The sequence below is a fragment of the Lepidochelys kempii genome, chromosome 9 (assembly GCF_965140265.1).
Source record: "Lepidochelys kempii isolate rLepKem1 chromosome 9, rLepKem1.hap2, whole genome shotgun sequence".
In the NCBI taxonomy this organism is placed as follows: domain Eukaryota; kingdom Metazoa; phylum Chordata; order Testudines; family Cheloniidae; genus Lepidochelys; species Lepidochelys kempii.
In genome coordinates, this window is record NC_133264.1 from 9,102,824 (window position 1) to 9,117,300 (window position 14,477).

The window sequence follows — 14,477 nt, forward strand, 5'->3', positions numbered from 1 at the left end:
GCAATATAACTCAGCAGTAGGACTTGTTTCTCTCATGCACTGCACTTCACGGTAAACAGAGTTCCTAAAACTGTCTTACATTTTGCTGATGCTGTCCTCTTTTTAACAGATTTTGCAATGTCCTACCTGATAAATGTACTTTGGCTAATATTAATCAGCAAGTTTCATGTTCTAACATATTTACTTTTCTTTTTTCATTGTTTGCAGTAGCTTCTTGGAACTGGGACAAATATTAATCCTGCGCTTATGCAAATTTTTGTTGTGGTATATTATATAAACGAGACTCTCCTCTAGCTTCTTCTATCTTGCCATTAGAACATTGTTCCTAGCTCTGTTATACTGAAAGGGAGCAGCTTTGCTCATTGTGCCATGAAGGTGGTAGCAGCTTTACTGTTGCTTGTTCCGCTCCTAAGCTGCAGAGCTGTACCCCTGGCTCCCTTTCATCCCCTGGACCCACGGGTCATTGACTGTGATGACCCAGAGTCTGAAGAAGCAGCTGCCATAGCTCTGAACTACATCAATGCCCATCATCCTCATGGATACAAGTACGCACTGAACATCATTGAGAAGATCAAAGTGTTGCCCAGGGTAAGTGCTACACTAAAAAAAGGAAAAAAGGTTGTCTGGGAAGTTGAATGCTTCAGACACAAAAGGCTTAGAAATGGTTGATGAGATAAATATAGGTGAGGTCCTCAGCTGGCGTAAATCGGCCTGGCCTCATTGATATCAATGGAGCTACATTGATTTACACCAGATGAGAATCAGGCCCATTATCTTTCGGATGAAATGTGTCTTTTTAAAAAGAGAGACAGGTGTTGAGCGATATTAATATAGTAATATGAGGGGCCCAATTTACAAATGTGATCTCCTTGTTAGGGCAGATTGGCCTTTAGACACATAAAATCCTCATTTATCTGCCTACTAGTGAATCTGGGCCCCCACATTGTGAGGATTAACCTTGTGAGGTATGTAAATGTTTGGTTAAATTTATTCCTAGTGTAGCTCCACTGACATTAATGGTGTTACACCAGGTCTGAATTTGGCCCAGTATCCTCCCTGTGCAGACGGGGAAACTGAGAATAAGCAGTTGTGGCCTGAATTTTCATTTATGTGACGGGCCTTTTACATCACTGTAGCAGTGTCCACCCAGGCCGTTACTGTGCAGCAAGCTGGTGCTCTGTATCTTCACACCCTGGCTTTATACACACAATAATTCACTGGGCCGGCAGGGTCTAATTCTCCTCTCACTCATTCTCGTTTTACACCAGTATAACCCCATTGGCTGTAGGGGAATTACTCTTGGTTTACACTTGAATAAGTGAGAAAAGAATCAGGCCCCAGGTATGACCCCCAGTGCCACAGATGGAGTCAGTTGGCAGAGCCAAGCTTAGAACTCAGGAATATCTGAGGCCTAGTTTTGTGCTCAGGTGACTAATGCTGTAGCTGAAAAGGTATAAGTGTAGCTGAAACAGATCCTGCAGTCCTAAGGCAATGGGGGTATCTGAGCCAATGCTCAGCAGCTGCAATTCAGCATCTCTCCATTGAAGTTAAAGGAACTGGCTCAATATTCACCGGCTGATGACATGTTCTTTTGCCTGAGTGAGGCCAGCAGGATTGAGCCTGTCCTGGCATGCAGTTTGTCTGGTACCTTGCCTAACACTATGGAATTACTCAGCTGTAGTTTTTGTGCCAGCAAAGCTGCATGTCACTTTTAAAGGACTGTCGGACAGTAGGAAACTAAATGACTCAGGAGAACTGGGTTTGGTTTCTGGTTTCTTCTCCTTACAACCCACTATATTCAGATTGGTCACTTTAGATACGTGGGGCCAATTTCTGAGCTGGTGCAAATCAGTATGGCTCCACTGATGTCCATGAACCTATGTTGATTTACACCAGCTAAAGGTCTGGCCCATCTTTCTTATAGAGTTCAACACTATGGGGCAGTACCTGATCTCAGCTACCCTAGTGAAAACCTAGAGTTATTCAACTGAAATCAGCAACAGGGACTAGAATTTAGCTCAATGGGAGAAATCTGGTGATGTTTATGGAAGTAATTAGTGAAAATAATTTCTTTTCCTTCCAGAGGCCTTCTGGAGAGATATTTGAGCTTGAACTTGACTTATTAGAGACTGTATGCCACATCGTGAACCCCCTGCCTGCTGAAAATTGTACTGTAAGGCCACGGACAGATCATGTAAGTGTCTGAAATTATCATTAGCTCTGTGGATAAATGTGAATTGTATGTGTTGATTATAGCAGGGCAAGACAAGCTTTGACTGGGGATTTTTCTTTTTACAGGGCACAAGTATCCTCTGAGATCACCTTTGTAAAGCTCATATTGTAAAGTTCAAAGCTGATATTCTGCTCTCCTTACATGCATAGATAATAATAATATTTGGCATTTTACTTTTCTCTAATGGCTTCCATTCAAGAAGATGGATGCACTTCTCAAATACTAATTAGTTAAACCTTCCAATACCTTTGTGAAACAGATTAATATTATCCTCATTTTACAGGTAGGGGAAACTGAGGCACAAAGAGATTAAAGTGACTTGCTGAACAACCCACAATAACTCAGTGGCAGAGCCAGGAATAGAAGTCAGTTCTTCTGCCTACAGAGCTGCCCTCCTTCCTCCAAACAAAGGGAAAAATCAATGGCAAATCCACACACATCAGAGAAAAAAACACAGCTGATTCACAAATTTGACCATTACCATGCATATCCGACAGCAGGACAGTGCCCTAAGTGAGCTAGTGCAAAATTAGAGCCCTAAGAAAGACATTTACATATATCCACACCATGACACCATGACAGAGTGAGGGAAAGCTGGCTTTCTTACTGCATGAATGGGCAGACCTCTAGTTTACTTCCCAAAGTCAGCAGCAAAAGCAGTTGATGTCCTTGTAGCGCACTGTAACCATCCAGGGAGCCCATTCTGTGTATCTTTTGTTAAGTTCCTCACTTAAAGTAGCAACGTGGATGTTCTGGCTCAGGTTTTCAAGTCCACCCGACCCCCTAGGCTTCATGGCCCAAGCTGCAGCCTGAGCCGGAACATCCACACTGCTATTTTTAGTGCACCAGCTTAAGCCCTGCTAGCATGAGTCTGTCTAGCCAGGCTGGGAGGCTTGCTCCCAGCTACAGTATAGAGATACCCTAAGAAAACACACAGTGGCCCTATCCACCTATGGTTAAACCTGTGAACTCAACCAAAATGTTTCTAGCGCCCTTCCCCTGAAGGGCTCCCCCCTCCACACACCCCTCCATGTTATAACTGCGGAAGTGTCAAGGGGTGTGGAAGGAGGTGGAGAATAGATGGCTAAACTATAACATAGTTCTCTGGAAAGGATCTCTGTTTGCACAGGTCAGGGAGTTGGTGCTGCTGTTGCTTCTGGAATAGTTTCAACCACAGCCTGTTGCAACACTGGTGGGGAACCATGAAGGATTGCAATGCAAACATCACTTAAAAGCGTGGTGCCCTTTCTTTCTCCCAGTCATTCAAATATGAGCAATCAACCCCTTCATGCTGAGGCTACCTTCTCACCCTCCCTCACCCCCTTATAGTTCCCCCCTTTGCCCCTGATTATCTCCTGGATTTCCATCTAGTCTTGTTATGCCACCTTTCAACAGGAGGGAAGGCACTAGAGTAATTTTGATAAAATACTGATCCAACCTGGGTGAAACTTTCCACATATGGCCTGTGCACATTCTAAGGCTTGCATGCGCTCAGGATTCAGCCATCAGTAAAACCCTAGTTGTAGACAAGGGAAACTGTGATTTGCACCAGTTGAGCTCACCTTCACGTGATACTAAGGTAAGCTTCACCAGTGCAAACCACAGCTTTCCTTGGCTGCACCTGGGGCTTGTACTGGTGCAGGTGCACCTGTGGCTGGCCACCCACGGTGGAATCAGAGTAAATCCCAAGTACAGACAAGGTTAAAGTCCTTAAGTAAGGCTCAATTGAATCTTAAGTGACCCTCTGCATAGGGGTGAATTTCACCTCTTATGACCATTGGGCCCAAATTAAAAACCTTTCTGAGCCAAAACACTCATACAAGTCAATGGGAGTTCTGCCTGAGCGAGGGTTGAGTGGAAAACAGAGCCAGAATTTCGCTTGCTGTTTCTAGTGATGGGCCCAAGCAATACAGTTCAGGGCTGGGTCTGAATCCACAGTCAGCACATTCCGTTGCCACCATGCCATTGACCAGAAGAGGGTTATGCGACCGTTAGTGGCGGCTCTGCAGGAAGCCTTTGTTTACAAATAAGTGTGTTGAAATTAGAAAAGGAGGACTAGTGGCACCTTAGAGACTAACCAATTTATCTGAGCATTAGCTTTCGTGAGCTACAGCTCACTTCATCGGATGCATACTGTGTGTATATAATGTCTTCTGCAGTTTCCACAGTATGCATCCGATGCAGTGAGCTGTAGCTCACGAAAGCTTCTGCTCAAATAAATTGGTTAGTCTCTAAGGTGCCACTAGTCCTCCTTTTTTTTTTTGCAAATACAGACTAACACGGCTGCTACTCTGAAACCTGTGTTGAAATTGTTTGCTTTCTTGGACCATTTTTATTCGAGAAAGACTTGAACTAAATTCCTGGTCCTGGAGACCTCTTAACTACCAAGAATTTTGACATCTGGATTTGGATCCAAATTTTGCAGCTCAGGGTCTACCTCTGCCTTTTATAAACCATACACCCTGGGAATGGTTTAGCAGGCACTCAAGCAATGAGACTGGGTTTGCCAGGAAAACACTATGCCAAGCCTCATTCCCCTGCACTCCCTAATAAAATATCTGTCCCCTTCTAATCCTGCTTCCTCTCTGAGAAGTTGTTAACTTATGTAAATGATGTAACCTTTTGCTTTTGTACCTCCAGGTTGTTGAAGGCGACTGTGAGGTTAAATTGCTCAAGTTGGAGGGAAGCTTTTCTGTATTATCTATCAAATGTCACTCAACTCCAGGTAAAGTCTTTGTTCTTTGTCAGGGTTGGGGTTGGTGATGAGGAAACAGGAATATTATCATCATAAACTCTGGGGGTATTTATGGTTCTCTAGTCCTTCTGCTTCTAAAGTGTTGCAAAGTGAGGTGTATAAGCATTCTGAGATTGAAGAACATGCCAATTAATGGGCTTCCCAAGACTGGCTATCTTAGAAGTCCTTTTTTTCCCTGACGTAAGTCCACTAGCAAGGAAGGATGGCCCAGTGGTTGGGGCACTGCCTTAGGCTGTGAAAGACCCACATTCAAGTCCTTGTTCTCCTGTGATCTTCCTGTGTGACCTCGGGCAAGTCACTAACCCTCTCTGCATCTCAGTTCCACAACTGTACAATGGGGCTGATAATGGTTCCTTACCTCAGGAGATGGGCACTGCTAGGATAGCTTGAACTGATGCTCTATGGACGAGGTAATATCCTTTAATGGACCAACTTCTGTTGGTGATAGTTTCAAGCTTACACAGAGCTCTTCTTTAGGTCCTGTGTAAGCTCCAAGGAGCTCCTACAGTGCTGCTCCCCTGTATTAGAACTGGGTGTTTTGTGAGAGGGAGAGAAGAGCTAAGAAGCTGCTCTGGAACTGGGTGTTGAGCCAGAAGGAACAGAGCAGGGTCAGAAGCAGCAACCAGAACAGCAGCAGCAGGAAAGGGAATAGAGTGGGAAAGCAAGTTGCTCCTTGATCCCACTGCCTGGGCTCCCTGTGGTGGTTCTAGTTACCTAGAGATTTTGTTGCTTTCTCAGCCAGAGGTGAACCATCTCCTGCTGCCCCATAGTGACCCACTCCTGGGTTGCAACCCACCAGCTGAACAGCACTTTCATAGGACATTCTTGGCCAAATTCTGTCCTCATGTAGACTTGTGCAACCCCAGTGAAGTCAATGGAATTGGACAGCTGTAGTTATGGACAGTATCTAGTACCTTTTTCCCCATCCACTCATTCTCCTACCCTGGCAAATTTCATAAGAGAAGCACTAATTTTAGTCAGGGAGAAACACCCCCACCCACCCAATTTCCAGTAATTTAGAATCTCATTTAATTAATCTCATTCTTTCAGCAGTAACAATGGGCTAAATGCTGAAGCCCACTCATTTTCACTTAGACAAACTCTCCCTGGTGTCACCGATAGTTTGTCTGAGTGAGGATGGATTAAACATGAATAAGAACCTGGAGAGCTACTGAAGATCAGAAGGAATTTTTTTAAATAAAGACTTAAGGAGCTGGCATGCAAAAGCACATCCCCCCATCTGTGAAAGGTTGCCATCTCTGGGCCAGAATTCAGTGATTCTTTCCCATAACATAACAACACCAGCTGCGCAGTTTGGAACAGGGTATAAAAATAATACCGTATCCCACAGACCAGATCTACAACGCATTCAAGTATAACCTGTAATCTTGTCAAAATATAACCTGTCTTGTTTCATCTACAGATTCAGTTGAAGATATTACTCAAATCTGCCCCGACTGTCCAGTATTAGCACTTTTAAATGACACTCAGGTGATAAATGCAGTTGACCTTGCACTCAGTGAGTATAACAGAAGACCAGATGGTGCCTACGTTAAACTCCTTGAAATTGGACGAGCTCAAATTCAGGTAATTGTTGAAACTCTGATCCTTTGCTATATTACAGAACAGAACATCCCTCCTGGGTTATTATGCAACACTCATTTGCTTGTGTTTGCAAACAAGTTTGGCTTGTGCTAAACATGGTGTTATTTTCCCAAGAGTTCTGTGACATCTAGCCATGTGATTCCCACAGACTTCAGAGGGAGACGCAGAGCTAAAACCTACATGGACCTCTTAGAAAATTCACCCCTTTATATTTCCTTGGCAGTTCTGTAGTTTCATGCTACAAAGACAATTAAATAGTATTAATGTTTTATCAGCATTTCCCGGACATTGTCTCTGTTGAGTTTGCCGTTGTTGTCACAAACTGCTCAGCAAAAGATGCCCAGGATCATGTGGATGACTGTCAGCTGCTGCCTATGGATCTAGCTGTAAGTATGCTGAGACTTTAGTCCTGATCAATCCAAATCAGAGGTTGAGATGAGCCAGCTTATATTGGACCTGATTCTGTACAGGATTAGACCCTACATGGAGATAGGATGCAAAGGGTGTATCCAGTGGTAAGCTGGAGCCGGTTCACACCGGTTCGCTAGAACCGGTTGTAAAATTTAGAAGCGCTTTTAGAACCAGTTGTTCCGCGAGGGAGAACTGGTTCTAAAAGGGCTTCTAAATTTAACTGGCCAAAAGCGGCACCTTAGACGCTGACTCCACGGGTGCTCCAGCCCTGGAGCACCCAAGGGGAAAATTTGGTGGGTGCAGAGCACCCACCGGCAGCTCCCCATCCCGCCCCTGGCCCCAGCTCACCTCCGCTCCGCCTCCTCCCCTGAAGGCGCCGCCCTGCTCTGCTTCTCTGCCCCCCCAGGCTTCCCGCGAATCAGCTGTTCGCGCGGGAAGCTGGGGCAGGCTGAGAAGCAGGCCGCAGCTTCCCGCTCAGGCCCAGGGAGGCGGACGTGAGCTGGGGCCAGGGGGTGCAAGGAGGGCCGCCTGCACCGCAGCAGGTAACCAGGGCCGGGGGGCGGGGAGTGCAGGGGAACCGCTCCCCGCCCCAGCTCATCTCCGCCGCCCTCGGCTTGAGTATGAAGCCACGGCCTGCTTCTCAGCCCTCCCAGGCTTCCCGCCGAACAGCTGATTCGCGGGGGACGAGGGGGCGCGGATAACCAGAGTGGGGCGGCGCATTCAGGGGCGGAGGCGGAGCTGAGGCGAGCTGGGGCCGGGCGCGGGGTGTGGAGCTGCCGGTGGGTGCTCTGCACCCACCAATTTTCCCCATGGGTGCTCCAGCCCCGGAGCACCCAGGGAGTCGGTGCCTAAGGCACCACTTTTGATGTGATCAGTGGGGGAGCGGCCGCTCCTCCTGCTCCCCCCCTAGCTACGCTCCCCCGCCCCTACGAGCCAGAGGGACCTGCCAGATGCTTCCTGGGAGCTGCCCCAGGTAAGCACTGCTAGGTCTCCCCACCTCACCCCCCGGCAGGTCCCTCTGGCTCTTAGGGGCGGGGTGGGCACCCACTACGGTGGCCCACAAGACCCTCCTGCCCAGTTCTGGGGGCAGTCAGGGGACAGGGGAGAGGGGTGGATGGGGCAGGGATCCTGGGGGCAGGGGCGTCAAGGAACGCGGGGGGGTTGGATGGGGCAGGAGTCCCGGGGGGCGGGAGTGGGCAACGACCCCCTCGTGGGGTGAGGAGGGAACCAGTTGTTAAGATTTTGGCAGCTCATCACTGGGCATATCCTGTCCGTGACATGATTTCCAAGACCACGTCAAATCTTTACCTCCCTTTATCGTACAGGAGTTATACGTTGATGTACTCTAGTGGAGACATTTTCAAAGGGTGAGGCCAGCGGATCATTCGCATGGAACATTTTATTGAACATGGTGCATGTTATCCTTTCTTAGCTGTACTGCACGAGCACCTGGAGACCCAGCCCTGTTGTGCTCAAGCCCTGTACAAACACACAACAAAAGAACAGTCCCTACCACAGGTGCCGACTCCGGGGTGCTTCAGGGCTGGAGCACCCATGTGAAAAAAACAGTGGGTGCTCAGCACCGCCCCCACAGCCACCCGCCGATCAGCTGCTTGGCGGTGGCTGGGAGGCACTGAAAGGGGAAGGAGGGAGCAGGTCGGGGGGGGGGGAAAGGAAGGGGCACAGCAAGGGCAGGATGCACTCGTGGGAGGGGGAGGAGCATGGGAGGGAAGAGGCGGAGCAAGGGAGGGGCCTTGCAGGAAGGGGCGGCGTGGGGGCAGGGCCTCGGGGCAGGGCGGGGGTGGAGCACCCACCCGGAAAGAAGAAAGTCGGCACCTGTGGTCCCTACCCTGAAGTGCTTCAGATTAAGTGTTGTTAGTGCACTTTATTTTGATACCTAAGCTCCCTAGCACCTTAGGATCAACTACTGTGTGTACTCAGCTCTTCATCTTTCTCATCTGTATCAATTAACTGCAGTTTTACAGTGTGGATCTTTTAGCTGGCTGTCCATGCAACCTTCCTTGCATGCACACACGGACAGTTGGGCACCGCACTGGAAGAGTGCTAACTGGGTGTTAACACATACTCACTGAGGCCTGGTCTACACTGGGGGGTGGAGGGGTGGGAGGGGGCGAGCTAAGTCAGTCTAAGTTATGCAACTTCAGCTACGAAAATAGCGTAGCTGAAGTCGACGTACTTAGAGCTACTCACCGCTGTGTCTTCACTGCGGTAGGTCATAGAATCATAGAATCATAGAAGGTTAGGGTTGGAAGGGACCTCAGGAGGTCATCTAGTCCAACCCCCTGCTCAAAGCAGGACCAATCCCCAGTTTTTGCCCCAGACCCCTAAATGGTCCCCTCAAGGATTGAACTCACAACCCTGGGTTTAGCAGGCCAATGCTCAAACCACTGAGCTATCCCTCCCCCCGACTGCTGACGCTCCCCCGTTGACTCCACCTACGCTTCTCGCTCCGGTGGAGTACCGGAGTCGACGGGAGAGCGCTCGGCGGTCGATTTATCACGTCTTCACTTGACGCGATAAATCGACCACCGCTGGATAGATCACTCTGGAGGTAAGTGTAGACATGCCCTGATTGTACATTTAAAGACAATTATGCCATTCACTTCGATCGGAGCAGAACCGGCCTCAAAACTAAGCATTTTACAGCTTAAATATGTAAACAATGTTTAGGTGTTAGGGGTTTTTTGCAGACTGTACTATCCCTTAGGTATTGTAATGCAACTATCTTCCACTTTCTAAGTATGGATTCTTTAACTAATTGTCTTCTAATTTTGACAGCAATTTGGCTTCTGCAATGCAGCAGTTTTAACCAAAAACAACATCACAGTGTCCTGTGCAATTTATGAACATCAGGTACCAACTCTAAATACATTCTTTATTTTCAGACTATTTCCACAATCTTAAAACTATTTGGAGCACCTGTCCAGGAGCGAGCTCTTCCTCCATTGATTGCACTAGTTTCTAGGTGCATCACCAGGGGTTAACTTTAATCTATTAAGCTTAGTCTGAGTTCCTTCACAGCTGCCTTAAGGTGTTCTGTGCTGGAAATTGAGCCACATTTGTCACCTGACATCAAACACAGTTTCACTTTGGTCCCCTTCACTGTGATTGAATATGGTTATAATTATGCGCAAACTGGACCAACCTGTGCTGTGTTAAAAAGCATGATCAGTCCCTCATTCTAACAGGTGTCTATCACACTCTCTGAATTAGTTGTTAAATACTCTTTGGTCCTGTCCATACCAGTGGACAAATTGTGTTCAACTAGAGTTGAGGCGTGACTAGCAGTAAACCATATTTGACATTAAAAGGGCCATGAGATTGACACTTCTACTTGGAACCATCTCGGGAGATGAGATCAGCTGGGATGCTTTTGCTAACAGTCCCTAGATTTGGTTGAATAAAATCTATATTAGATATTTTCTTAAATTTTACCATCACTGCTACCACAGGTGCAGCTTCACTGATAGTAATAGCGAGAGTGCCCATGTAGACTGGGGCTCAAGTGTCTGCTTGTGTTTTAGCTACATTGTTGCTCTGAGCAGGTTTAAATGACATGGCGGTCAAAATGCTGGTCTCTGGCCTCGTATCCCCATCATTGATACCAGCAGTAGAGCTGTACCAGTGGTAGCAATGGCAGATGTTTTATGGGCGGGGGGGAAGTAACGTGCAGGTTAGGGCAGCATCTGGATCTGAGTATTTCACTGACTTCATAGGAATTGCTCAGGATTTATTCTGATGCAACTGCAAGTAGACCCCACAGAGCTACTGATTATTAAAGAATGTGCAATACCAGGTCCCATCTTTGCGTTCGAATCTGGAGTCAACCTTTTCCAAAGTTCAGGGATGTTTTGGATCTGGGGCTTTGCTTCTGGGTTCATCTCTAGTCAAAACCATAGTACCCATATATGATAAACTCCAAGGCACAGAGCACACAAACAGGACAGATGGGTTTCTTTTCCAGCCTGGAGTGACCCACCATCAGCTGATTCACAATCACTTGGGAGGACAGCTTCCCACCCTGGCACAAGGCTTCAAGCATCATGACCTCAGGCATTTCTACCACGGCTCAGTCGATGATACATCAGAGTCCAGCTCTGCAGAAGCTTCTGTTAGTCCACAACCAGCAATTCCTGTGGTCAAAAGAGCAGTTGAGGCTGTTCTTGATCCAACTGTCCCTCCTTCCCCTGTAGGTTCAGGTCCTACACACCCTCTGTGTCCCGGGAGGATACGACATTTCCAAGTGTAGGATAAGGTACATTAGCCAGCTGATAAAGGGTTAGCTGGTGGCATAACCCACTTTCAGAACACACTGCCAAGAATAAGTGTCTGAGTGCGCTCAAATCCCTGAGCTCCAATGGGTTTCAACCCGATATATGAAAGTGATTGAAAGCTCACAATAATCTGCTCTGAAAAGTAGGTGACCACATACTGTGGCTGCTGTAAAACCCATAACTTCATGATACGAAAACCAAACAAAGGTGTTTTACAAATAAAACTTTAAACATAAATGCCTCTTTGCCTTCTTTCTATCCATATGCATTATCTACATCGCCTCTCTTAATTGCTCAGTAACCTGCTTCGGGGGGTGATGAGTCATATATTGGGCTTGATTTTCAAAGGCGCTGAGCACCTGCAGCTCCAATTGACTTCAGTGGGATATGTGGGTGCTCAGCACGTCTGAAAATCAGGCCAATACAGCTCTGAATCCACAGGCAGAAAAGACTCTGGGGAAAATGGGAAGTGTGGTCTTCCGCTTTCCCTCCCATCCTTTGTCTATTTTAGTTCACAGGTTCTTTGAGGCATGTGCCTGCCTTTAATATTTGTTTAAAGCACCTAAATTATTTTTGGGCATGACATCATGAGTGATGACATCCGTGTTCGTTTACAAAGACAAAGGGATGGACTCTGTAGCCAAGTGCACATAAGGTAACAATAAGATGGCCAGGCTTCCTCCTGTTCCCTAGTTAAATAAATAAAAATGCAAGGCCTTGAGTCTCTTAGACACACCTGACATTTGCTGCAGGCTGCTCTGCAGTAGTGCCACATGCTGGCAGTGTCTGCAGTTCAGGAACAGGCACACCTGATGGTGCTCGCACTCCTGGCAGGAGATTATGATGTGCTGTGTCTGTGCAGGTATGCGAGGGGATATCTATTTAAAGTAAATGCTATCTGCAGGCAGCCCCGTGTGACCGTAACAGGATTGTGCCTGCCATTTATTGTTGTGCTAATAGACAAGGGGTATGTCTACACTACGGAATAAGGTCGAATTTATAGAAGTCGGTTTTTTAGAAATCGGTTTTATATAGTCGAGTGTGTGTGTCCCCACAGAAAATGCTCTAAGTGCATTAAGTGCATTAACTCGGCGGAGCGCTTCCACAGTACCGAGGCTAGAGTCAACTTCCGGAGCGTTGCACTGTGGGTAGCTATCCCACAGTTCCCGCAGTCTCCGCTGCCCATTGGAATTCTGGGTTGAGATCCCAATGCCTGATGGGGCTAAAACATTGTCGCGGGTGGTTCTGGGTACATATCGTCAGGCCCCCGTTCCCTCCCTCCCTCCGTGAAAGCAAGGGCAGACAATCGTTTCGCGCCTTTTTTCCTGAGTTACCTGTGCAGACGCCATACCACGGCAAGCATGGAGCCCGCTCAGGTAACCGTCACCCTATGTCTCCTGGGTGCTGGCAGACGTGGTACGGCATTGCTACACAGTAGCAGCAACCCCTTGCCTTGTGGCAGCAGACGGTACAGTACGACTGGTAGCCACCATCGTCATGTCCGAGGTGCTCCTGGCCACGGTTAGTCCTATAGGAAAAGGGGAAGAGTTAATGGAGATTACACCAAATATGAGCCCCAGGAGGATACAGGATGGGTTAAAAAGGATTACAAGGGAGAATGGGAATGGAAAGAACTTGCAGCCAGAGGGAACAGGGGATAGACTGGAGAATAGCACTGTCACTAGGAAAAGGCAGGTCTATGTGATTGGGGACTCTTTACTGAGAAGAATAGATAGGCCTGTAACCAGAGCTGATCCAGAAAATAGGAGGGTGTGCTGTCTTCCAGGTGCTAAGATACGGGATGTAGACCTGAGGTTAAAAAGGATTCTAAAGGGAGCGGGAAAGAATCCCCTAATTATCCTTCATGTGGGAACAAATGATACGGCTAGATTCTCGCTGGAAAGTATTAAGGGAGACTATGCTAGGCTGGGGAGGACGCTTAAGGAAATTGAGGCTCAGGTGATCTTTAGTGGGATTCTGCCTGTTCCTAGAGAAGGGCAACAAAGGTGTGACAAGATTATGACTATCAATAGATGGCTTAGGCAGTGGTGCTATAACGAGGGCTTTGGGATGTATGGCCATTGGGAGGCATTCATGGATAGAGGACAGTTCTCTCGGGATGGACTTCATCTGAGTAGGGAAGGAAATAGACTTCTAGGATGGAGGCTGGCACAACTGATTAAGAGAGCTTTAAACTAGGAATTTGGGGGAGATGGTTGGGAGATGTCCAGGTAATCTCCACGCCAGAATTTAGCATAGAGTGGAAAGAAAATGAAGTAAGAGTGGATACAGCTGTAGGTAGGAGGAAGGGCAGTGTAGATACAAGTCTAATAGGTTATACTGGTAGTAAAATAACCGTGCCTAATAGGGTACAGAATGTGAGTGAGGCCAAACAGCAAAAATTAAGATGTTTGTACACTAATGCAAGGAGCCTAGGTAACAAAATGGAGGAACTAGAGTTACTGGTGCAGGAAGTGAAACCAGATATTATAGGTATAACAGAGACCTGGTGGAATAGTAGTCATGACTGGACTACAGGTATTGAAGGGTATGTGCTGTTTAGGAAAGACCGAAATAAAGGTAAAGGTGGTGGAGTAGCACTGTATATCAATGATGAGATAGAATGTAAAGAAATAAGAAGCGATGAAATGGATATGACTGAGTCTGTCTGGGCAACAATTAAATTGGGGAAGAAAACTATTAGAGCCTCCCCTGGGATAGTGCTTGGGGTGTGCTATAGACCGCCGGGATCTAATTTGGATATGGATAGAGCCCTTTTTAATGTTTTTAATAAAGTAAATACTAATGGAAACTGTGTGATCATGGGAGACTTTAACTTCCCAGATATAGACTGGAGGACGAGTGCTAGTAATAATAATAGGGCTCAGATTTTTCTAGATGCGATAGCTGATGGATTCCTTCAGCAAGTAGTTGCTGAACCGACTAGAGGGGATGCCATTTTAGATTTGGTCTTGGTGAGTAATGAGGACCTCATAGAGGAAATGGTTGTAGGGGATAATCTTGGCTCAAGTGATCATGAGCTAATTCAGTTCAAACTGAATGGAAGGATTAACAAAAATAAATCTGCAACTAGGGTTTTTGATTTCAAAAGGGCTGACTTTCAAAAATTAAGGAAATTAGTTAGGGAAGTGAATTGGACTGAAGAATTTATGGGTTT

The 14,477-nt window shown here is 46.9% G+C and overlaps 1 protein-coding gene across 1 annotated transcript; it reads left to right on the top strand.

Moving 5' to 3' along the window:
- Positions 1-369: 369 nt before the first annotated feature.
- AHSG (alpha 2-HS glycoprotein) lies at positions 370-11,274 on the top strand. Its single transcript, XM_073358749.1, has 7 exons — positions 370-588; positions 2,084-2,194; positions 4,874-4,958; positions 6,412-6,575; positions 6,869-6,979; positions 9,804-9,878; positions 10,990-11,274. Exons 1-7 carry the CDS (start codon positions 370-372, stop codon positions 11,272-11,274), a joined length of 1,050 nt encoding a protein of 349 aa, XP_073214850.1.
- Positions 11,275-14,477: the final 3,203 nt, after the last annotated feature.